This window comes from Mchenga conophoros, linkage group LG23 (assembly GCF_057382185.1).
Source record: "Mchenga conophoros isolate Kocher_MC1m ecotype Shallow Benthic linkage group LG23, M_conophoros_male_GT1.1, whole genome shotgun sequence".
Classification (NCBI taxonomy): Eukaryota; Metazoa; Chordata; class Actinopteri; order Cichliformes; family Cichlidae; genus Mchenga; species Mchenga conophoros.
The window spans coordinates 34,443,062-34,468,747 of NC_140547.1; the positions used below are offsets into that span (position 1 = coordinate 34,443,062).

At 41.8% G+C, this 25,686-nt stretch overlaps 2 protein-coding genes across 3 annotated transcripts in view; one reads left to right on the forward strand and one right to left on the reverse strand.

Moving 5' to 3' along the window:
• Nucleotides 1-25,686, reverse strand: part of mgat5 (alpha-1,6-mannosylglycoprotein 6-beta-N-acetylglucosaminyltransferase) — a 109,764-nt gene that overhangs the window by 65,899 nt on the left and 18,179 nt on the right. For both annotated transcript variants that reach the window (XM_085264927.1, XM_085264926.1), the window contains exon 3: nucleotides 14,358-14,522. In XM_085264927.1, coding sequence (XP_085121053.1) covers nucleotides 14,358-14,522 — 165 coding nt within the window. The remainder of the gene's footprint in view (nucleotides 1-14,357; nucleotides 14,523-25,686) is intronic.
• On the forward strand, nucleotides 19,995-21,859 carry LOC146547716 (uncharacterized). Its single transcript, XM_085264931.1, has one exon. It carries the CDS (start codon nucleotides 19,999-20,001, stop codon nucleotides 20,860-20,862), a length of 864 nt encoding a protein of 287 aa, XP_085121057.1. The 5' UTR covers nucleotides 19,995-19,998; the 3' UTR covers nucleotides 20,863-21,859.

Below are 25,686 nucleotides of genomic sequence, written 5' to 3' on the forward strand. Positions count from 1 at the left end.
GTACTGTGGTTCATCAATGTCAAACTTTAACTTGGGTAATCTACACACACACACAAAAATAACAACACGATCAATGCTGTACAGTAGCAGTAGCTGCAATCATTTGCAGTGGAACAGATTTAACACTCACACAGTTTAGGACAGCACAACACAATCACATACAATAAATATCATTTTCAACATCCATCGATGTTGAAGTTCATCATCAGCCAATGATAGCCTTGATTTACTGCCAGAACAGACACTCAGCCTTCAAGAAGCTTAAAAGAAGAAATACCTGATTGTAGAGCTGGGCGATAGAACGATAACGATATGTATCGCGATATAACTTTTTCTCGATAGAAAAATTTAACTATCGCGATAGACCTCGCCGCTCTTGTCCTCTTAAAAAAGAAAAAAGAAAAAAAAGAGCAGCCAATCCAAATTAAGTAGCGCAGAGCCGAACCAATCACAGCCGCAGCGTCACGTCACGTGACTTGTTACGTACAGCACAAGTGCCAAGCCGCACATGTGTATTTGTTTGGGAAGCAGCCAGCCACCGTACCGCCCGGGTAATGGAGGAAATGAGTGTGCCGACTAGAAAAATCAACCGAGCATGACCGAAGAGAAAACAGATGATGGTTCCAATGCCGGAGAGATTGTCGAACGGAAGAGCCATAGAAGTTCCGTAGTGTGAAGGTATTTCAGCTATTTCAAGTCTGACAAAAAACAGAGTAGTGTGCACTGTAAATTGTGCCGAAAGCAAGTCTGGAAATACAATAAACTGGTGCATGCGCTACGTCCACACGTACCCGGGTATTTTTGAAAACGCAGATTTTTCTATCCGTTTGCACCTTTCGTCCACACGTAAGCGGCGTTTTTGGTCACTGAAAACGAAGATTTTTGAAAACTCCGTTTTTGCATTTACGTGTGGACTAGAAAAACGGAGAAAACGCAGCGTCAAAGGTGTGCGCATTTTTTGACGTCACACTGTGCGCCACGTTATTGTTTCGGTGAAATGAATTTCTACAATACTGTTAATTGTACTCTCTGCAGTGTTTAAATGCTTACATATACACACAGTTACTGTCCCTCCACACATACGACTCGGTTCTGCTTCTATGCCCCAGCTTTGTTTACTTTTTCCCGGTTAGGAATCTAGCGCCACCTGCTGCTTTGGCATGTTCATAGCAGCGTTTCCCTTCATTTCTGCCTTTATGTGTGGACGGGATTATTTTTTAAAATGAAAACGGAAAATCTTCGTTTTCAAAAATACCCGTGTACGTGTGGACGTAGCCTCAGTCTCTGACTGGAAGCGCTAATTCGTCATTCGGCTTTTGTCAGACTAAAGTAACTGTTAAAACTGTTTGAAAAGCTCAGCTATACAACAAGGAGAGATTGAGAATTTCCTTTTAGTTCTCAGTTTATTTGATATTGACAAAAGTTAGTCAGTTTTGTCTGTTCTTCTGTAAAACAAACTAAGATTTATTTTTAGAATTAATATTTTGTTTCTAAGTGGAATTGACAATTTAGTCTGTTTCGTTTGTTCTATTTTGAAACTTAAACGCTTTAGCGGCTGCCTTTTGTGTAGTTTGCAATATTTGCCTTTATTTATCTGAAAAAGTCTCATGTTCCTTAAGTACATCTACCCTGTTGAACTTATTATGGGAAATAAATATTTAAATCAAAACAAGCTGCTGATTATTTCACATTTTACTTGTGAGCAATGGCACATTTAAATCTTACAAATATATTTGGCTTATATCGTGATATATATCGTTATTGCCTGAAATGAAAAAAACATATCGTGATATGAAAAAATCTTATATCGCCCAGCTCTACCTGATTGTGATATGTCAACATTAGTAATGTTGGTAATGATAATACACCACAAAACAACTTCTGATCTTATGAAATGTCATTCTGCTGATAAGATTTGACATTTCTTTCATACACACCTGAAGTGCGGGACAGAAATTGGGTGTTTTCCATAAGAACGTGTCAGAACCCAAAGATAGACGCCCCTAGAGAAAGTTAGTGGGGCTGAGACACCAAAACAGCAGTCAGAGAGATTATCACACAAACAGATTCACTGTTTGGACTCCGTTACCACCCCCGATAAGGAAATGATTACCACGATTCCTACAGAGGTACAACAGCAAACCAGTCGGAATAACAGGTCTTTGTCTTGGGCCGACTAATTACACCAAACACATTATTTCTTACAGTAATCTTGAAGCACAATGCACAAGATTTTTTTTGGCAATTCATGTGAAGTTACTGCTCTGCAGAAAACTGAGGGAAGCTGTGGGAGGCCTGAGAGCCACTCTAGTATCTCACAAAAGATGGACACAATCAAAACCTCTTCTTGTTTCTGAGAACAGCAGGAGCTGAGCAACAAACAGCCAGAGTAAGGTTTGGCCTTCTATAAACGAATAATGGAGGCCGGACCTGTCTGAACTATTAAACATTAGACCCATCGGAATATCAGATTTTGTAATCACCAAATATCAGTCCTGGTTTTAAAGTACTTAAATCTCAAGGCTGGAACAAATGCTAATATTACATCATGTCCTATAGCGATGCGTTTGCCCTTACAATGAAGCTAAATTTCTATTTTTAAAAAAATAACTTTTGTTAAAATATGCAGTCACTATAAACTAATTCCCCTTACTATTTCACATACCAGAGTTACAACTTAATGACATCTTATGAAAGCAAAGCAAAACATGAGGAAAGCAAATAAGAGAAAAATGAAAAATAAGAGAGCTGTAGCTCTCAAACCCATGGGGCGGATCACACTTGTGTGAAAACATCTGCTGACTGTGTGTATTGAATAAGCTAAACAAATGTGACTTGTGATTTGCTATTTGGTGACGGGGCCATCTTGTGCAGCACACAAGATGGATGGGTGGAATGACAGGAACTCGCTCTGTGCAAGTTCCTGTCATTCCATCCACCCAGTCAGTCTGCCAACCAACCCAACAGACCAACCAAGCAAACAGCCAAAGAGGCAGCCTGTCATTCAGCAAGCGCCAACGCCACCAGGCAAATCTTCTCTCCTAGCTGTAATGAAGTGGAAGAAGCAGTTTCCAAAGACGACCTAAATATAGTTCCTTTCATGATCAAACGTAGAAGAGGTGGTGCTGCCTCAAAAGGAGCAATTTCCTAGTTATTCACCTCTGCTACGCCAGGGATGTTTAGGTCGGACAAAATGACCTGCTTCACAGAGAACCACGATCATTTTCAGCACAAATCATCTACTGCTGCACATTAAAGCTGGGAAAAGCATGGCCGAAACAACCCCGCCCAGCATGGTGTCAAGGTGCATCAGCAGGGCCTTTACTGACCAGAAAAGAAATAAAGAAATTCTCATGTAGAAATAAGCCTCACAGTTCCTAGCTGTCATGCAGCTTGATGCTGAATCAGATGATGTGAAGCATGATTGACGTCTATAAGCGGCAATTTGAGGTGAAAAGCCAAGCAGCAAACCACACCTCAGTCTAGTGTACACAAAACAGAGGCAGGGAAGAGGAAACCATGCATGGAGCTTAAAACAACAAACTCCTTTAAAGAGTATTCCAAGAACAACCCACAAAGCTGTTTCTAGGAAACAACCTGGCTTATTTCTAACAGAAACAAGCAACCCTGTGAGGGATGGCTATACAAACAGAGAGCTGATGGTAGAACTGCTAGAAACTAAAAAACAAACATACTATCATTTTTACTTTTGCTTTTAAAATAAAAGTGGTATGTTAGATATGTAAATAGTTCATGAGTTAACCAGAAAAAGTCAGTTAAAGCTGTCATCAAGTATTCTGGTCATTCATAACATAATTATGTATAATGTTAATAAAATTTCTTGAACGTGAGCATATTATGTACATTTTCACCTCCTTTCTTTATACAGAGACTCTACTAGAGTTGCTTTGCATGATTCACAGTTCAAAAATATTCCTTATTTCATAGACAGCAGTTTTAACTCCGCCCCCATACAAGACTATACCTCCCAACCAAGCCTGCTTTCTTCTGATTGGCTAAACCTTGCAGGAAATGGTGGGTGTGTCAGGCCAAAAGAAAGGTTACACTTTTGTACCCTTTGTAGTGAAAATGAATCCCAAAAAGGATTTATTCGATCTAGATTTTTTCTCACAATAATAAAAATACAGAGAACCAGAGGAAGAAAACAGATGAGATCACTCCAACTTGCATAAGATACACAAGAGCTCACAGCACTGAGGTCACCATTAGCCAGCTCCCAGCACACAGTGTTGGCCATCTGAGAGCCCTTAAATAGCATCATCTCTGAACAATATGTGATATTACACACAAACACACACAGAGGGTTTTTCTTCCATTCCCTGTCCCAGTGTGTATGTGTGTTTGTCCAAGTCCATGAGGTAATCTGACATTTGACAACTCCAGAACTGGATTGAAGACATCTGGTTTATGTTATATGTGGTTTCTGTTATTCTCTGTATCCATCTCACTCTCAATGATTTCCCTCTCAGGCGTTCCTAACTAAAAACCCTCAGATAACGTGACATGTGCCAAGGCCCTGCTTTAATGGCATAATTTGGTCAGTGGGACTCAAATAAGTCACCAAATTAACTGGAATGCAAAAGAGAAGGGCTGTGCAAGTGCAAGATGGTAAGAATCTAACTCTCAACAATACAATTAGCTAAACAAAGACGCTGGAGCAATGAGCAATTTTAAAGCACACGATGCGTTAACTGTCACTATGGTGACAACTGAGATAAAAGCTTGAAAAATAAAAATGAAAAAAATAAATTACAGAGGGGAGAAGTGCAGCATATCCTCTGTCGCCGTGTCCTCTGATCCATTTGCTTAGAAACACTAATTTTAGATGCACTTTGCGAGAAGAAGCAGAGGTATCAGCGAGGGTACATCTCAGCAGCAGCTCATCAATTAGACACGAGGAAGGCTGACGAACACAGTCACCAAAGAGATTCGACAGCTGTGCAGGTGGAGAGATCAGCGACTGTCATCAGGGAGTGCTACGAACAAGTTCAACTTAGCTCGACTCTCATTGGCTCGCCTGGCTTCACACAAACCTTATCATAAAGCTGATTATCCACCACCTCCTTAGGCTATGAGCCTGTTCAGCCTGTTAACAGTGCTTCTGCTCTTCACTTTTAACTCAGCTGTAAGCTGTCTACTTGGGTTCAAGTGCGGAGTTAAAGTTCAAGTTAACGCTACGGATGCCACCGGCTGACCTTAAGGGTTTCTAGGAATCAGACACGTTAAGACGTGATACAGTTAATGTTCCTTTCTGCTGTTTTCATTTACTTCCCTGTGACTTTTAGATCTGTATTTGAAAGCTCCAGACAGAGCTCACTCAGAAGAGAGGAAACTGTGTGACCTTATATATGAGGAAGTGACATGCGACATAAAACATTAAACCTGTGAAATCGAATCCTCTATCAATGCCACACTGATTCATTCAAAGCTTCCCCTTTAAAAACATTTTAATAGCACCTGTCCCTTTCCATTACAGTTAAATTAATAATTGTCTAATAAGTCAACTCAATTATATCTACCTGTTGGAAAGGTTTTTTTTTTCTATAAATAAGGAACATGCTAACGGTTTTGTCTTACTTCCTTTTCTTGCTATTGCCTCACAGCAAGAGAGCAGATATCAAGATTATTATAATCAAAACTGTGAGAAAACAATTAGTTAAAAGAAATACAAACTAAAATTAAAGACGTAAACTTTAGGAAAAAATAAACACTGACTGAAACAGTACAAAATAATAATACTAATGTCGTTAGTTTTTTTTTTTTTTTTTAATATGGTCAAATTTACCAAGACAACAAGCACAAAGATGTGTTGATGCGTATGTTTACGGAGACTACACCAGTGTTCAGTGAATTCTAAATCTAAATGCAATAAAAAACATTAAAAAAATAAAACCTCTGGTACAGGATATACCAAATACACATTCATTCACATTATTAAACAAAATGTTGTATTAATTATTAAAGCAGAAAATGCCAGAAACAGAAAAGTTTAAGCCTAACTTTTGAGTACACTGTAAAATTTGATGCATTTTTTATAAACTGTGCAAACTCACTGCCTCAAAGAAAAATGGACAGAAAATACAATGATAATCAACGCATAGGTAGGACAAGGCAGCTTAATATTATCTTGAGATTGCTTGCTTAAGTAAAAAAGCTAAACAAATGTAGGTAGAGATTTACCTACATTTGTTGTACACAAGCTTTTCTTCATGTGTAACGAGCTCAGTGTTTGCTCAATTTTTCAATGTCTCATACAGGAAATTACGTTTTATTAAAAACTTATTAATAACCCAGAATAACACAGAGAGGTAGGCAAGTAATAATTACATCACTCCAAAATGTAAAAAATGTAAACATTAGGATTATAGAAGGATTACGGACAGCTTTTGCGTTTACAGTGTTTGTATATATTGTAAAACTTGACCTGCACCCCTTAAATGAAACTCCCAAAAGCTACTGAAAGCCATTTCTTTAGGCCAGGCTGCCACCTGAAGGGACCACAGCAGGGTAACACACACACACCAGAGGGGCTTCCCAATATGAGGCGGCACGTGTTTGGAAGTGGTCAAAACACATGTGTCTCTCTGCCTTTGGTCCACACAAGTGTTCCACTGCAAAGTTCTGGAGGCTAAAAAACCAAATCCAAATTTCCCCACGTAACCCCAACATCCAGCCCACACCAAGTTTCATATTACTCTCCCTTCCTCTGTTGCACAGAACAGAAACTGTCTGTAATCAGTCCCTCTTTTGTGCTCGAGCAATCTGATCGGTTCGCTGTTCCCTCCGAAAATAGAGGACGATGCCGATTTTGCACCAAAAGCGACACAAGGACACAGGGCTGCCAGAAAGCTGTGATTAGCTCTCATCATTGCTGAGCTATGACTAATGTTCCACTGCTGATTTCTACCAATTGTGGTTAGAGGGGCAAGGCTGTGAAGACTGGCTTGTGTCTTCAAAGAATTCACTGTTTTGATGACAGATTTTAAACAGACCTGAGAAACTAGACTAAAAATAGCAGCAAGTTTATTGCAGATGTTCCATTTCCTCTGCAAGGCCTGAAACCTTGAATTGTTTCTGACCAAGTGCTGGACACATGCACTCTCTGCGACCGGTGTTACAATGCAAGATACGGCTTTAGAGGAAGGCAGTTGCACGATGCAGGAAAATATGCAGAGAATTTGGTTTCCTCTCGTATGTGGGTGGGTGTCTAAACATGCAACCCGAATATGAACAAGCACGGGCGATAATGCAGTCGTCAGTCTCTGTGTGAAAAAGGACTGAATTGCATCAGCTCTGCGTTCATGTGCGCCTGCTGCCCTGTTCTGTCATCTGGATCCTGAAAAATCTGCAGCTGCAGTGAATGAAAACTGGAGTGAGTGTGTGTGTTTATCCGGCTATTAAAAAATAAAAAAATAAAAAAAAATATATAAAATATGCCTGGGGAAATGGTTGATATTTGGTGGAAGGAGTCAAAGCCGATTATATTCCTATAGGGCCGGAGCAGCGGCTTGAACCAGCAGAGCAGCAAAACTGGCACAGAGGAAGAGGATGTAGGGGGGGAAGAGAGAGGGCAGCATACAAAGAGGGGAAAAGAAAAAAAACATGGAGCATGAAGAGACTGAAGGTAAACAAGAGGGACGAGAATTAGAAATGGTAAAAGCAGAAAAATATGGTATGGCGTTTTGGACCTAACACCGTTAAACTCTCAGTGTTTGTCAGATTTCATAATTAGCAGATTCCCTGCAAACAGTCACTGGGCAGAAAAAAAAGAAAAAGAGGGAAGTCGTAAGATGAGAGACGAAAACAAAGAAGAAAAAGTTGGATGCACGTGTCGCAGCCAATGGCGCATCATCCCCAGATGTTCCTTCCACTCAACCCAGTCAAGACCTCAAGGGTACATACAAGCCTGCCTGCGGGATAAAGGGCTGAAATAGAGAAATAAGAGTGTGGAGGGAAAGGAGCGACACGAGGGGATTTACACTATGTGACCTCACAACAACAAAAAAATATCTGTATCTGTAAAGAGCCTTCAGATGGGTTAGTATGTTGATGTTTGATAACTGTGAACTTTTTTTGGGGGGGGCGGGGGACTTAAAAAACTGGCCATCATGACTCCCTTTTATCTAATCTAATAGAGTCAAATGTGTTATCCATGGAGTATCTTATTCATGAGACACAGATTTCAACGCGCTTTAATTTTGCAGCTGTTAACTGCTAATGATCGAATGAACTGATAGAAAGAGCAGATTGGTGAGTTTTGTGTGGCTGCCGTAGCTTCACAACAGCTACAGTGACTCCAGGCATGCTTGCAAAAGTATGGCATGAGTTTGACTATCGTATGGCAAAACTCGAATGTCCATTCATTGAAAATCAGACTTAAGTACACAGTTTGCTGCGATAGATACTATAAGGTAATGAAAGTATGCACACGGGGCAAATACAATCACAGCGGAAGAAGTTTGCTGTGCTTGACGTGCAATCATGTGCAAGTGGGAAAAGTCCTGGAGAGGCTCAGTCCACGTCAAACTAAAACAGGCAGGTACGCACAAGATGTGGAGGAAGTAGAGGAGAGTGAGACTTTCTGCCAAGAATGCCACATCAAAGCTGAACTCTTAACATGCATCGGGTCATCGCCAACACCCTTACTTACTTTACTTTATTGATTTATATAGCACTCTTGACAGGATAAAAACCACAAAGTGTTTCACAATAATATATAACAGATAAACATAAAACAGTACAATCAAACATACAGAACAAATCTAATTAAAAGCTAGTCTAAATAAATGAGTCTTAAAATGATGTTTAAAAGAATAAATACAATCCAGGCAACGTAAAGATGGAGGGAGAGACTCCCACAGCCTGGGGGCCATAGCTCTAAGAGATCTATCACCTCTGGTTTTAACTAACTACCAACAGCCTTTGATTAGATGATCTCAGGCTGCGAGAGGGAGTGTGAGGTCCTAAAAGATCAGAAATATAGAGAGAAGCGTCATGATTCAAAGCTTTAAAAGTCAGTACTAAGATTTTAAAATTAATTCTAAAATGTACTGAAAGCCAGTGTAGTGAGTATAAAACTGGTCTACTGTGCTCTCTTTTTCGTGTCTTTGTTAAAAGCTTTGCCGCAGCATTCTGGACTGACTGCAGACGGTCAAGATTCTTTTTGCTTTAAAGAGCCAGAATACTGCCACTTAACTTTGGTACTGGGAGCAAAAAAAAAAAAGAAGATAAAATTATCCTCAAAAAATTAATCCTTAAAAATTAAAGTTGAGATTAAAGTTGGTTGGTGAATGACTGAATTAAGAATGGGTGAGACTGAATGGTACGTCAAGACCGATGATGCTAGGTTTTTAAACGCTAAAGTTTAGTCTTCAGCACTTCTGTTATAAGATGTATCGATGTCCACTCTAACCTGTGAGACACTGTAAGACATAAGATACTAACTTGCAAAGCCACCCTTACTGCTTAATGTGCTGCTATACCAAGGCTTTAGAGCAGAGTACTGACAGCCACAACCACAACTAGAAAGTAAATCTGTAAGAAACACTGAAGGGCGAAACTAAAACACTGAGAAATACAACACAGATCCAACAGCTGTAAAAGCAATGGTTCAAATTCTGGTTTCGTTTATGCTGCTATGCAACATTCAAAGATTTTAGGGTGATGAAAGTCAGGATTCGTGGGAGGATTTTAGTGTGTGGGAGTGGATAGCATCTCTCTGCAACTTATTAGCAATGAATTGAATTGCATGTGTATTTTATTAGTTTTCATCTGTACACCGAGAATCCAGGCCTTCAAAAACAAGATGCTATCCAGTCTAATCTAAACCCAAGTAGAAAAATGTATTTATTATTAAACTGATAATAGTGACGTCCTGTTGTGAGGTACATTGGACACACAAGTGGCTTTGGAAAATGAGGAATATCGAGCAGATGAATAAAGAGAAAATAAGGCACAGTGAGAGAGCCACCAGCAACTCCCAGCAGAAGCACTATCCTCGTCTCTTTCCTTTGTTGATACTGAGGATTGGATCTCATCTTTCACTGAGAACATTAAACAGAAAATCAAGCCGATCGATAGCTGAAAGAGACAAAGCGGCAAAGATGCCGCGAGCGGTGAATGCAAGCATCTCTGTTTGGCCGGCGGCGTCTGAGAGACAGCGAGCTGCAAATCAGCCAAACATCACCAGTGGTGTGGCTGAGACGGAAGAGACATTGATAACCTTAAACACTCGCAAAGGGAAGAGAAATACATCGCAGGGGGAATGAAACGGAACAAGTGAGAGTCGTGGGAGAGTTAGATGCTGCAAATCACCACCTGACCGTTCGTTACATCTATCTCTATGCCTGGTGTGTGTGTGTGTGTGTGTGTGTGTGTGTGTGTGTGTGTGTGTGTGTGTGTGTGTGTGTGTGTGTGTGTGTGTGTGAGTGTGAGAAGAAGGAGATTACATAGACTCCATGCCAGGGGCAGAACTTTGGATGAAACATGGTTAGAGAGGTTGATTAGCTACATTAGCAACAGCGTGGTGAGACATGGCATCACATGCAGTTTGACCAGGCCCCATCTGCTTACTGCTAAGAAGCAATCTAAAGGCCACCATAACAGACATCTGTGCCCGTTGTCTTTGGCTGAAGAAAAATTGTACCATGTTAATGTAATTCCTCAACCTCTAATGAAGCTTGTACAACACACAACGCAAGGCAGCTGCAATCTCAAGACAGAAGGAGCTCTTCACAATGTCTAAACAGTTGGCAGGGAACTACCAGCATTGTATGCAAATCATTCATGGCCTTATGTGGCTAAAGACCTGGTTCATTTTTATTTCAGCAATGTGAGATTTAAAGGCGTGAGGAGTTAAAGACTCCTCACTCCAGTAGTTTTGGTTTGTAGTCTCTCTATGCGCCTCTTTTCTGTTCCCTCTTTCCATTGGAAACGGCGCAGTCCCAGAGCTGCTGCTCAGCTCCATCTTGATAGCAGCCTCCCTGAAAGGCAGGCGTGTTGCACTCACTGTCCAGATTCTTATCTCTGTAATTGCGTTCCAGTCAGGGAGGAGCGCCGGTGGAGCTGGCAACAGCACTGCCCCTGCTCCAAGACAGAGGACATGCTCCAATGGAGGCTCTGGAGTGCTGGGGCCTTTAGTTCAACTATCAAGAGAGACATTGGTGCAGCTTTGTCAGCTTTGACATACATTCAGGCTCCAGATGTCTCTGAAGGGTGCCACTGGTTGTTTTAGGCCAATAGGCCACTGCAAGTTCACTGAGATGAGTCACAGGTCCAGCTACGATTTCTGTGGAACAGGGCAGTTCAAGCCAAGAGTGCTCTGACAATGTTTTATCACGCTTGCCTGCAAAGGCAGGGCTCATTAACCGCCACCTAATGTCACAAAACCCGCTCCATCTAAGAAGTCTAGCCTTCCATAAACCTCTACAAATATTACATCTATTTTTTTTTTATTCCATTTCCATGTAATTACATGTAAGCTTTTTCTTCACTACAGCTGCAATTAGCTACTGATTAATCTGCTAATTCCTTGGTTTGCAAAAATGTAATTAAGCTGTAATTAATGACAAGGTTTTATGCTCAAATTTAGGACTGGGTCATAATATTACATTTTGTTTGTGTGTTTGTTTTTAATTACATATATTAATGCATAGATATATCTTCATAATGGAGATGGAATGGGACAATATTGTTGATATGGTTATGCTTTGATGTTGTATTACGTCTCCATCTGTACTTCACAGAGCAAGACAGTGCTGCTCTTTCAACAATGGATATAAATTTATATAATAAAGTTTGACAGGACACATTTATGTAATCTTAATCTGGGGCAACAGGTGCAAAGTTTGTTGATTTGCAGAAACTATTGCACACAGACTGTGGCGGCTTTCGCCACAGTCTGCTGAGTTTTTTGGGTTTTTTTATTATTTCACAGAAATCTGGCGCTGCTCGATACTTTCACTGTTGATTTGACGAGTACATTCAAATACACCACTAAATAACCAATCAAAGCAGCAGCAGACAGCTCAAATCTTTTATGAGGCGAACTTCCTCATTTTGTCAGTGGAGTCTGGTGGAGCGTAACAGCTCTGCTTCCTCGTCGTAAAGGCCCGTCTGACAGCAGGTGAAGCAGTGAAAATGTTCTAAATATAGAATCCACTGAAACAGATATTGATTCCTTCTGTTTGGTGGCTAAAATTCATTTTGCTGCCAGCCGTGCCCACAGCAGAGTACGGCTTTATTTTCTGTACAGGTGGGGGGTGTAAATACTGCCATCAGCTACAGGTAACACAGTAACTGCAGATCAGAACCTTATGCAACCCCAAACAGACTGCAGTATTGTTACCCCAAGTAAAAAAACAACAACAAAAAAACAATGTTGTTATTTTGAACATGAGAAAGAATATGCACAATGGTTTTAATGCGCTTACTGAAAACCGCTCCCGAATGAGAAACAATATGACTCCTGGTCTAAGGAGCTTGGAAAGAAAAGCATCTGGACATCTTTCACATCTCATCCAAGAAGCTTCAGAACTGAAGAAGCTTCTCTGATCAGAGGTGAAACGTCGTCAAGAAACTGAAAGATGTCCAGACGATTCAATGCATAACACTAACTTGACAATCTTGATCGACTGAATATCAACTATCAACTAAATCAACCGATGAGTCAAACATTTCGGCTTCACTAACAATTATAACAGCTTCTTTTAAAACGATCCCTGTCTTTTTTTTTTTAAAGCCCAGAGTACTCTGGCTTTTGAACACATCATTTTGAGTCATTTCACTGTACAAACGTTTCTATTAGTGAAAGAGCAGAGAACTCATAGAGGTACAGTCAAAGGCAACCTTCCAAAGATGCTAAAGAAGAGCAGAAAATTGCTTTAGTGCCAGGCAAACAAACCAAGGCAGGTGAAAGGATGTGGCATTAGAATGACTGCAAAGCAGGCTTTGAATATCACAGAAACAGGAAGAGAAAGTGAGGGTTTGTTTTTTTTACTGAGCAATTCTGAAAGTCGGACACCGTCTGGAACCGTTACTATATTGATTACTGTTTTTTCATTATCACATTTTCTTTTTTTTAATTTGCATTTGTTTCAAAATGATGCATCCAAGGTTTACCGCGGCTCACCACAGGCCTGTGCAGGGTGGTTACATATATAGTTATAGAATATAGTTAAAGCCAAAAAAAAGAAAAAGAAGATGAAATAACAGTTTTTAAACAAAATAAAAAACAATTAATCTGTTTAGTTACTCAGCCATAAGATTTTTAATGCGACGCTGCCTTTTCTTTTAGATCTGTGGGCAGGTGATCTATGTTCTCTTCCCTGGAGGAAACTTCAACGGCTTCAATTTTCTAATAGAAACTGCCCTGCCCGTATATATGACTAGAACTTAATTTCCTTGGGCAGCTCTGAAAACAATATACATTCATTTCACACACTTTGGTCATGTAATTTACTCGGTGTTGCCTTTCAAATGTTCTACACTGTATCTCTTTGAATTCACTGCTATAAGAGTGAGTGGCCTGTTTATATCCTTGACAGGTATTTTCATCACAAACACTCACACTTTCATTCAACTCTACATAATTTTGTCGTATTCTTACCGTCCTTTGTCATGTGAAATAACAAATTCACAAAGGCCTCATCAGCACTTCCAAAATGATGGCGGCAGCACAGCACAGCAGTTCTCATTAGAATTACACTAATGCCAGTGTTTCTTTGAACATCTCAATCAGTCTAATCCAATTCTGCACATACTGCTTCGCTGTGCAGCTTCACATTCCTACTGTTTAATGCTGCGCAAACAACTGAGAGCAAGTCCCTCAGAGGGGTCTCAGAAAAACCAACACCTCATTCTCTCAGCTGGGCTGAATTCATCATCTGAAAGCTGGCAGGAAAATCAATGAAAACTAATAAAAGGGTCATGCAGCGTGAACACAGGCCTTATTTGAATCAAGTCCAAGGATGCGGTCTGGACCCATCAAGTGCAGTGGCAATACTGGGAAAGTTTAGCTAGCTGCATGCCGCAGGAAAGATATTGACTAGAGTAGTTTTAAAGAAATTTTCTACAGCCACAATCAGCTTATTCCCATTTCTCAGTACTGTGTATGTATCAAACACTTCTAAAAGGATGAGTGCACAGAGACATTTATAGTCTTTCTAAGTGGCACAGGATCAATGACCACTGGAGCCAGGAAGGTGTCTGATTCTAAGCTTGTACTGATAACATTTACAAATCCAAATACAAAATAAATCCTTTAGACTGCCCCCCACCTTGGCACAGCATGCACACAAACACTCTATTCCAAAGCGAAAGAAGACTGCCGCACATACCTGCCACGTTTACTTTCTCTGAGTTTGGAGCACTGGGCGTAATAGTGCTGGTGCCGTTGCTCAGGTTGGGCCCTGTGCCATTGTAGATGTTCTCCACCTTGGACTCTAGCTTGCCCAGCCTCATCATGATGTTATCCAGCAGGACTGCGAGAGTCTTCTTCAGGTCTGCAAAATGAGAATGTTAAATTTTATTTCTCTCCAGCAAAAAAAAGCGGTGTGTCAGGTCCATGAGTTGGAGTAGAGTGCTTAAGTTGTCAAAGAGCTTAAGTTGTCAAAATCAACCTTTAATCTAAAAAGTGGTGGGAAAGGCATCGATGGGGGATTTCTTCTAAAAGCTGAAAGTGTTGTGTGACTAAAGCAAACATTTTAAGGGAGAGGAATAAAAACCAGGCTAGAAATTTCTGAGAATTTTATAAAACCAAAGTTGGCACGTATCTTGCCCCTGTTTCCAGAAAACCAGTTACTTTAATGGTACAACTGCACACTTGAGGTTTCAGCTGTGTAGTGGCAGGCATACTGGTACTACGGGATAGACGTAGGCAAGTGTATCTTTGATTTTTTTTCACTTGCTCAATCCATAAAATATGATATTTGCTCAGTGCTCTTGTGGAATGAGAAAGAGAAGCTGTAACTTTGGACTGTAGCTAGCAACACTGTGAGATGGTAGTACTTCTTCTGCTCTGGTGCAAGGTGGTTCACGTGTAGCTTCATGGAGCTCAACGAAGCAGAACAAGGACTACTACCGCCAGCTGCCATCTGAGTGTGAGATAGTCACCAAGTGGCACAAGTTGCTCCTAGAAGGATTTTGACTAAAGTCCTAACGCTTTTGTTTTAAATTTGGGGTCTCCAGCTTAAGTATCATGGTCCTGGGTCATTTTGACCCAGCATTCTTTGTTTCCTTGTGTTTCTGTATCATGTTAAGTTCAATGTTTTACGGCTTAATTACCACAAAACGGAAAGGATAGTAGTTTCAAGATTACATTCTCTTTCTTTTGTTCTCCACATACTCCAAACACTGTTTATTCGTTTGCAGCAAAAACCAGCTCAAATATGGTTGGTCAATTATGATATTTCTTTAGAAATCGACACAAACGTGCCATTAAAGCTGCCATCTGTAGTATGAGCAGTGGTATTCAGCCAGGACAAGCAAGGCAAGTAGAGCTTGCCTTTCTGTAAAAGTCCCCACATGGAACTGACTGAGGAAAATTGCTCAGCTATCTCTGACAATAAATAGCTTCAGCTTCAATGACAAGCTCAGGTCCTACAACAACACATTCTTGAGGCTTCAGGGACCAGCTTCCGGCTCATTTAATTATTAATGGGGAGCACCCGAGTCTTTGCAAATGACTTCCTGTTCCTCCAGTTTTGTGAGGGTCTTTGCATTTCCACGTAAATCTTTTCTAAATTTACTTTCATAAAACACAACCATGGCAAAATGCAGAACATGTAGGAACGTTCCTGACCAGTAGCCAGATAGATGAGGCCATATTTAGATTATATTTGCACAGTCACAATGCTTAAATACTGTATTTTTGGACCCATTTATCAAGGTACTTGTCTTGATACTTTAACCTGTAACAAATGCACTGGCATTTACAGAGAAATGTTAAAGCTGCTGGAAATGCTACTCAGAGCACAGAGTATCCCCTACCATTGGAAAGCAAGGGTACATAGGTAACAGACGCAAGTCTGCTTCTATGAATACATCCACTCAAAAAGGTTATGCTAATGACTACCAATGGAGCCAAAGGCCATTACACAGCTATGCAAACAATGATAGCATTGAAGCTACAGCCAACAGTTGTTATTTATATTAGCCAGCAAAGCTAAGAGAGGTTACATAAAGATAACTTAAATGCAGCAACATCAGGAACACAAATGAATATTAGCGACAGTTTAAATGTCATGTTATGTAGTTAACAGAGAGAAAACGCCTACGCTTGCTAATTTTCATTGAGAGAAAAGGTCTGAGATACTCTTAAAAGCCATAGCCAGTTATATTATTTGTATATTGGCTTAAATATCTACTGAACTAATCCAAAATGACTCAGGGTTGCTTTACTCAGAAGATGGTAATTGCTGCTTGTCTGTCACATGTAAACACCACTTTTTCCCGCGCCATGATGCATTTAACACGCCATTTTTCATCACGTCAGACAGATTGGCAATAGGACAACGAGGCCTGGCACAGCACCACCAGTATGTTTCGTGTGAAGGGAAAGGCCAGAGCATTTGTCTGATTTGGACGAGCCGAGGTATGCTGGGAGGAGCAGATGTACAGAGAGCAGCTCGGTGACACCAGGAAGAATCCAAACGGAAAGCTTTGCCATGCCAAGCTATTGGGCCGAACATAATATATTCACCCCAGAAACAGAGCCCTGACTTCAGGCCGAATAACACAGAGATTCATTAGACTTGTTTCAAATTTCATTTGGTACGTCTTTCCAATAGGAGAGCAAAAGATAGAAACTTCTAGCTTATGTGACAGATGTATGAAGTTATAGTGTGCATATGTTAAATGTTCCTCACAACAAGAGTCCAAACACTGTCCATGGTCACTCCAGTTAAACCAGACTTACCTGAGCAAGCCAGTAGGGTAATTTACCAATTGTGTTTATTACCATTAAGCATGAGTACTGGAACCAGTATTAAATAGGCACACACAGACACCTAGACAAAAAGGTACAGCTATTGATATTTATGCAATGTTAATATATGCGATACCAACATAGCTGACATTTTAAAATTCCTAAGTGTCACTGGTAATGACACTTAGGGTCAAGGGATTATTCTTGATGTTGCCATGTTTCTCTGTGCTCTACTGTCATGGCTGACAGAGCAAAATGTTCAAAGGTTTGTGCTCACTTTACTGTATTTAATGAAAAATGGAGCTCAGTGTGATATTCCGCATGTAAAAGGTTAGATGCTCTGTAAAAGCCCTGACACATATACAAATCTGACTTTAAACTAAATTTGAATCAGTGCAGTGTAGTTGGCTGCTTTAGGTCTGATGCTGATGAGATTTGCCAAACTGTTAAAGCAACTGTTTCAACCTCGAGTCAAGATGAGACTGTTTTGATGAAGTTAGGATACAGTTAACATTCCTTTTTTAAAGCGTATTCAAATGATCTTATCCTTTGTTTTTTGGTTTTGTTTTGGGTTTTTTTCAGAAAACCAACAGCCCCAGCTTACACAAAGCCGGTGGACTATGTAATCAGACTCTATGCATAAAAATTGCCACTTTCCATATATCATTAGATTTGGAAGAGGCAGTAGCTATACCCTCTCTGTTGAGCAACAACACCTGCAGGTAAGAACCATAACAAATTCAGTTTGTTTGGGTTTTTTGGACATTTTCTGGAATGCACTAAAGGTTACGACATCCGATTTCTGAGGAATCTCGATGTTATGACCCAGTGATGTGTTTGTTGGTGTTGTGCCTCCCACCGGAGGATGGTGGCGGTATTTTCCCTTTTTTCTCTCCTAGGAGGTGGACACCTGGGCGTGGCTGCTAGGTATCTGGGTGGAGTCTCTACACACCTTCCGACTGGATAATTGATGGACCACCTCCAGTACTTAACGTCCGGATGACAGTCACCTGGGAGTGCTGTTTGGAACCCCGTTGACTCGGTCACAGAGTTGTGTGTTGTGTCATTGTAGTGCAGGCTGGAGTATTCACGTGTACCTCTAGCCTTGCCATGTAAATAATTGTAAATAAGTTAACCAGTGGCGGTCACTTTTTTGTTCCTTTGCTGTATAACTTTCACTGTCGCAGCCTAGTAGGCGTGAGAAGCCGTTTTCTTTTGTTGAACAAGTTTTCTCCTGTTTTTCGTTAGATAGTTAGGTAAGTGACTTGTCTTTTGTTTTGGCTTCTTTTTATTTTGGTGTAGGGAAGACTAGGGATTGTTTTATAGGGAGTTTTGTTTATTGTTTTGGCATTGCTCACTGCTGATGAAAATAAATGGCTGCTTAAATACTTAAAAAAGGTGTCGTTGTTGGGGTTTGTGCGTGGGTGGGAAGTGAGTGGGGCAAACTATTTGTTACGTTTATTTACTTGCCGGGACCAGAACGTAACATATTGGGGGCTCGTCTCTTTTGTGTTCTTTTTGTGGCTTGTTTTCTTGGTTGGCGGTTTTTTCTTGTGTGGGGGGGTGTGTGTGTTAGGATGGAGTTTAAGTTGGAGGAATTCACTCTGAGCCCGTCTGCAGAGACGTTGGGTAGGTGTAAAAAGGCTGACCTCTTGCTTATTGCTGATTTCTTTGATGTGACTGTGCCGTTGACTGCAAAGAAGAAAGAGCTTAGGGAGCTCCTATGTGGCCAGTTGACGGACAAGGGGGTGTTTGGTGAGCCGGGTCCTGGGGGGGGGGTTGAGCTGGGGGCCGTGGCTGGTGTGTCTGCCCCACTGAAAAATCTCCCTTCTCCACCTAGCCCACCTAGCCCTTCTGCAGAGGAGCTGCGGGTAACGCTGCGCATTAGGGAGGTGGAGCTAAAGAAACAGCAGTTGGAGGTGGAGGCTATGCACTTGAGGATCAGGGCTCTGGAGGTAGAGAGGGGAGCCTCTGTGTCTGCCAGTCCGCCTGTACCTCGGTCAGCCCCGCAGCCACCATCTCCGCAGGCACCCTCCCCGGAGTCATCATCCCCGCAGTCGCCATCTCCGCAGCCACCGGCCTTGATGCCAGGTGGTGGCTTTGATGCGAGTAAACACATCAAAATGGTGCCGGCGTTTCGGGAAACTGAGGTGGATTCGTATTTCACAGTGTTTGAGCGTATCGCAGGTGCGCTGCACTGGCCAAAAGATGTGTGGTCTCTTCTACTCCAATGTAGATTGGTGGGGAAAGCTCAAGAGGTGTGCACCGCTCTTTCTCTGGAGGACAGTTTTGACTATGATATGGTGAAGGCTGCTGTCCTGCGTGCTTACGAGCTTGTGCCAGAGGCTTACAGGCAGAGATTTAGGAATGGGAAAAAATCCGCCAACCAGACCTATGTGGAGTTTGCCAGAGAAAAGAAAACTCTGTTTGATAAGTGGTGTCATGCTAGAGCAGTAAACACCTTGAATGACCTGCGTGAGTTGGTGACGTTGGAAGAGTTCAAAAACCAACTACCAGACACTGTGGTAACCTACTTAAACGAACAGAAGGTTACGACTCTCACCGCTGCTGCTATACGGGCTGATGAGTTTGTGTTGACACACAAAGTGGTGTTTTCGGTTCCTGCTCACAGTTTTCCGTCTTCCAGTAGCCCGCCCAGATGGTCTCCAAGGGGCACCCGCCGTGCCATCCCCTCATCCATTGAGAACTGCGTGTGTTTTTTTTGCCATGAGCAGGGACACCTTATTGCGGTTTGCCCTGCTCTGAAGAGAAAAGAAATGACCAGGGAGGGTACATCTCCTTCCCCAATAAACCTTCTACAGACAAACTCTCCTACTTGGGGGGAGGTGATGGCACCCGAAAATGATAAAGTAGATAAGGGGTTTAAGCCGTTTGTGTCAAACGGCTTTGTTTCCTTGATAGGAGAAGATCGGCGGACTCCTGTCAGTATTTTGCGAGACACTGGTGCGAAACAGTCGCTCATTCGTGAGGGGGTCTTACCGTTTTCAGCTCAATCCTGTTGTGGGGCGGATGTGTTAGCCCGGGGAGTTAGGATGTGTGTAATACGGGTTCCTTTACACTTGGTGCAGCTTTCGTCTCAGTTTTTGTCTGGTGAGGTTAAGCTTGGGGTGCGACCCCAGTTACCGGTTGCAGGTATTGACATCATCTTGGGAAACGATCTAGCTGGCGGCACAGTTTTTCCGTCGCCAGAAGTAGTCGATATACCACTTACAGATAACAGTGGTTTCGATCGTGCCACATCAAAGGCTGTTCAAACCGTCAGTGTAAAGACATTTAGGCAGAGGAGAGGTGCGAGTGGATCCCAGCAACAGCAGCAGCAGAATAGGAGGCAGCCCAAGGGGACGAGAAGAACAAATATTCAAACCACAAGGGTCGCTGAAGCCACCATGCAATCAGACCCAAGTAGATTCACTTTTCAGGACAGTCAGCAGCAAAATGCTGAAACCAGGCCACCTGCTAGAAAAAGACAAGGACCTCGACGGCCTAGGGACCGCAGAAGAGGCCAGCTGATGGTGGCTAATGCTCCATCTCCCACCCTTAAATTTGACACAGACTTTGATTTTGATTCCTCCAACGCGCAATTCATTAAGGAGGCGCTTGAGAAGAAGTTACAGGAGGGGCTGAATCTAAAAGATGGGAATTCTGAGGGAAGGGAAAAGGAGGGGTTGCAGCTGAGTTCAGGGGAGGATCATTTTGGTCCAAAGTGCTACTATGACAAAGCAAAGTTTTTCTTTGACAACATCTCATCTGATAATGGGCTCAGACTGACGTGGGCAGAGGAGCGAAAGCGCAATCTGGAGACTTTTGGTGTCCCTGGGCGGTTCCTGAGGGGCCAAGGATTCAGAGGTGGACGCCAGTGTTTTGGGGGCGGGTGCAGTGCTCGTGCAGGAGGATGAAAATGGCATTGACCACCCAGTCTGTTTCTTTTCTAGAACATTTCTAAAACAGCAACCAGCGCCTCATGCGTTGGTCCTTACTCCTACAGGATTTCAACATTGAGATCCGATATATAAGAGCTTAGAGAATGTTATGGCTGATGCCCTCTCTAGGTCGTAAATCAAACATCTTTGTGTGGGGTTGGATGTTTGATTTTTTTTGGGTGGGGGAAACTGTTATGACCCAGTGATGTGTTTGTTGGTGTTGTGCCTCCCACCGGAGGATGGTGGCGGTATTTTCCCTTTTTTCTCTCCTAGGAGGTGGACACCTGGGCGTGGCTGCTAGGTATCTGGGTGGAGTCTCTACACACCTTCCGACTGGATAATTGATGGACCACCTCCAGTACTTAACGTCCGGATGACAGTCACCTGGGAGTGCTGTTTGGAACCCCGTTGACTCGGTCACAGAGTTGTGTGTTGTGTCATTGTAGTGCAGGCTGGAGTATTCACGTGTACCTCTAGCCTTGCCATGTAAATAATTGTAAATAAGTTAACCAGTGGCGGTCACTTTTTTGTTCCTTTGCTGTATAACTTTCACTGTCGCAGCCTAGTAGGCGTGAGAAGCCGTTTTCTTTTGTTGAACAAGTTTTCTCCTGTTTTTCGTTAGATAGTTAGGTAAGTGACTTGTCTTTTGTTTTGGCTTCTTTTTATTTTGGTGTAGGGAAGACTAGGGATTGTTTTATAGGGAGTTTTGTTTATTGTTTTGGCATTGCTCACTGCTGATGAAAATAAATGGCTGCTTAAATACTTAAAAAAGGTGTCGTTGTTGGGGTTTGTGCGTGGGTGGGAAGTGAGTGGGGCAAACTATTTGTTACGTTTATTTACTTGCCGGGACCAGAACGTAACACTCGATCACAGCACTAGCGAGTTGGATCATAGCATGAGCTGAGAAAGTTAAATTGCAATACTTTGAGAACTTTAGGGGGATTATCCCAGCCCTTGACCCTGGAGGAACATTAATAAACACCAGCACATCTGCTTAGTAGGAAATGAAAAACATCAGTGACTATAACCACCATCATGTCTTTATTTTATAGTAAAATGTGGAGAGTAGCATCGATAGGAGTATTTATCAAGTGAGGAAGTAATATCTGTCACTATAATTACTATAGTTAAACGTGAGGCTTCACTGTAATTAAATGTGAGATTGTGATTCAAAAACCTTCATCAGGCTGTGTGTTGCTGTGAATAATGCTTTGACCTGTCGTTGTGTGCATTAAATGTGCTGCCAGGTAAGCTGGATGAGTAATGGCACACCTAGGGAAACATTTCTGCCGGCCTCCATCCTTCTTATTACTGATGCACTTGCAAAAACAAACCCTGCAGCAATAAACATAGTGAAATTCATTCTGTTATAAACAATAGTGTCAAACTAGGCAATGATGTGGTTACACAATCACCTGGGACATTTCATTAAGCTCGTGAGCATTAAAAAGAAGTGAAGTGATGACCTGGAGGACTGAGAACCTTCACAGACATATTAAAAAGAAGTGATTACACAGAAACATAAGCCCAAAGCATTTATCAGCAACCCCTGTTCTTTCCTATCATCCACAACCAAAAGCTCAATCCAGCCAGGCAGTGGGCTCCATCTGACTGACCGTAGCAAAGAGCAGGGAAGCACATGGTGACCTACCATCCTGGAGAGGACGAAGAAAAGCAACATACCGAGGCTGCCGGGCCAAGCACAGAGCACAAGAGCTTTATATGTTTCCCAACCATGAAAGAAATCCACAATAGCTTGATAGCTACGTGGTAACAGCAGATCGTTCCAACCAGTTCCATGGATCAGTTTTGGAAAGGCGGAAGAGTAAAGCTCATATCCAATCATATTCATTTCTAACAGCCTTTTTATTCAGGTTTAAAACTGACGCTGGCTGGTCAAGTGAGATGACATGACTGAAAAACTCTGCTTTCCCTGTCAGCTGCTCAATCCCTCATAACGTTATGTTCACTTGATGGGAAGCTTTCATTGCACTTGCAGTGACCTAACATTTTCTACTAGCATGATCATAAATGGTAAATAAAATGGTAAATGGCCTGTATTTGTATAGCGCTTTACTTAGTCCCTAAGGACCCCAAAGCGCTTTACACGTTCAGTCATCCACACATTCACACACTGGTGATGGCAAGCTGCATTGTAGCCACAGCTGCCCTGGGGCGCACTGACAGAGGCGAGGCTGCCGAACACTGGCGCCACCGGGCCCTCTGACCACCACCAGCAGGCAACGGGTGAAGTGTCTTGCCCAAGGACACAACGACCGAGACTGTCCAAGCTGTTGAATTGAAACATTGAATGAGTTGAAAGAAAACAGCAGCGCTACTGACAGTTCAGCCTATCCTTAACAACTCACTTGAGTATCAGTGTCATAAATCAGAAGTGAGCTTGTCTAACTTTTCAACTTGTATCAGACTCCTTTCATTAAGTTTTAAAGCTTCTTCCATAGTAAATAAAGCTGGACGATTCTCACTTGGCATTGACACCTGAGGTAAACGGTGGACTGACTCTGGGGCAGATCCAGGCCAAACAGCAGCAGAAACACGCCAGCTGGCGCTATGGAGTATGACATGTTTATAATGTTTTGATCTCTCTTGGATAACTAAAACATGTTTGTCCTGTAGCAGCCACTGTAGCTAGGGTTATGCACTTGAAGTGTGAGATGTAAGATAACCGAAGCCAGTTGACTGCAATCTACTGAAATATAATTGAAACATTTTACACACTGAAAACTAAAACAGAAGACTTAATAAAGCAGGAACACAATGTCCACTTTAAAGTTGCTTGAAGAAATGAGCTTGAAAGAAATTATAGTTAGGAAGCAAAACAGGGAATTCAATATACTTGTACTAAAGGGATTTCTACCAATCAGAACCATATATTTCAAATGTAATTCACAAATCCACTTTCTCATTCACTTATTCAATTTAAGGTTACAGGGTGCCGAGTCTAACACAGCTTTCATACAGTGAAACGTATTTTACATCCTAAACAAGCTGCCAGTTCAATGCAAGGCCAATCCAGAGACACAGACAATCATTCATGCTTACAGTCACACCTATGGCCAATTTAGAATCACCAATTAATCTAACAAGCATGTTTTTGGACTGTGGGATGAACCTGGAGTACCCACAGAGAACCCATGCAGTCACACGAAGAACATCTCCACACAAAAGGCCCCAGCCGGCTGATGATGTGAACCCAGGACTTTCTTGCTATGTGGGAAATCAGCTACGAGTGGTTCTAAGTACTCCCCCACTAATTCAATCTTCCTAAAAATACACTTTTACCTGTTGATGAATTCAGTTCATATAGTAGCACAGGATTTTTAAAAATCTAAATATAACCCTGAAGATGTTTTTAAACACCCGCAGAGAGAAAGAAATACCTGAAATCTTTCAGCGACTGGCTGTGTACAAAAAGGCTTGGACTCACTGATTAGATGCTTCTCAACATGTGGGTTTCTTAAAATTATCCTGACCATTAAAAGCAACTAAGTGGCCCAAATCAGCTTTCAGGAGTTACAGTATTAAAACCACATGCATTAAGATGGCATGGGTCATTTATGGGTGGTAAAGGAGGAAACGCTGTTTCCCAGTAAACTCATTACGAATTGTATCAAGCCAAACACAGGAAGCACAGAGGATCCCAGTGCTCGGCTATCTAATCAAGGACTTGAAATGGACTGTGATGGGATATTGGACGCCGGTCAGCAGACTGCTACAGCAGTGTGAAAATCAATCGATCATATAAGGGAACAAAACAAACTGGACAGGAATCTGTTCCCTGGAACGACAGGCTGATGTATTACAAATAAATCTATGGATGGGGCTCAGACCACTTTACCCCAAACAAATCACAGAGTTTACAGGAGGATAGGTCCCATGCAAATGTACTTCAAGTCTGGGCAATGAAAGCAGCACAAACAAGCAATAATAATGACTTAATATAATAATGCAGATGTTGAAGTTTATTTCCTCCAAGCAGCTCAGATGACACTGCTGAGTTAAATGTTTTAAGCAGAGCCTGATTACTGGCAGTAATTTGGAAAGGAAGACGTTTTGCGTAGGGACCTGAATTTTTTCCACATTCTGCATGCACTTGAAATACATGAAATAAACAAAAGCAGTTTAATGCGTGTCAGAAAAGGGGGGGAAGCAGAAATTTGACACCCTATGCTACCAGCGCACTTGTTTCTCTTCTCTTCTCGCTCTGGCTCCTTCTTCACGTTCCTAATCTCCAGGAGCTCTACTGTATCCTGTTGTTTCTCTGGGCATTAGAGAACAATCAATTCCAATCTCAGGTTTCTAATGAAGCCTCCCATTGAGCCATACAGGTCTATTAATGGCATGAATAACTTATTGATGGCTCTTCTGGACCTGTGCTATTACAGTATTATGCTCCAATGCAGCCGTATTGACGTTAAAGCTCCCGAACATTTTTTTTTAAAAATAGAGCCGATGCTGCACCTGTTCAGGAGGCAGACAAGTGGAACTATTCCATCCAATTTAAAGAAGATGTGGAAACAGAGGCCAACAGCCTAAAATAACTGTCTTGAATTTTGCTATGCTTCACACTTAAACATGTACATGTATCTGGCCTTTTACACTTAAAGTGACACATTTACAGCACTAAAATAACCAACCATACCCAACCTTAAACCTGGAGAGCGATATCAGTAAGATGGAGATGGGGGGCACTATCAAGAGAATCAGGTCAAATGATTTTCTTCAGCTCTTACATACCACGCACCAGGAAACGATCTGTTTCATATGCATTTGCACTTC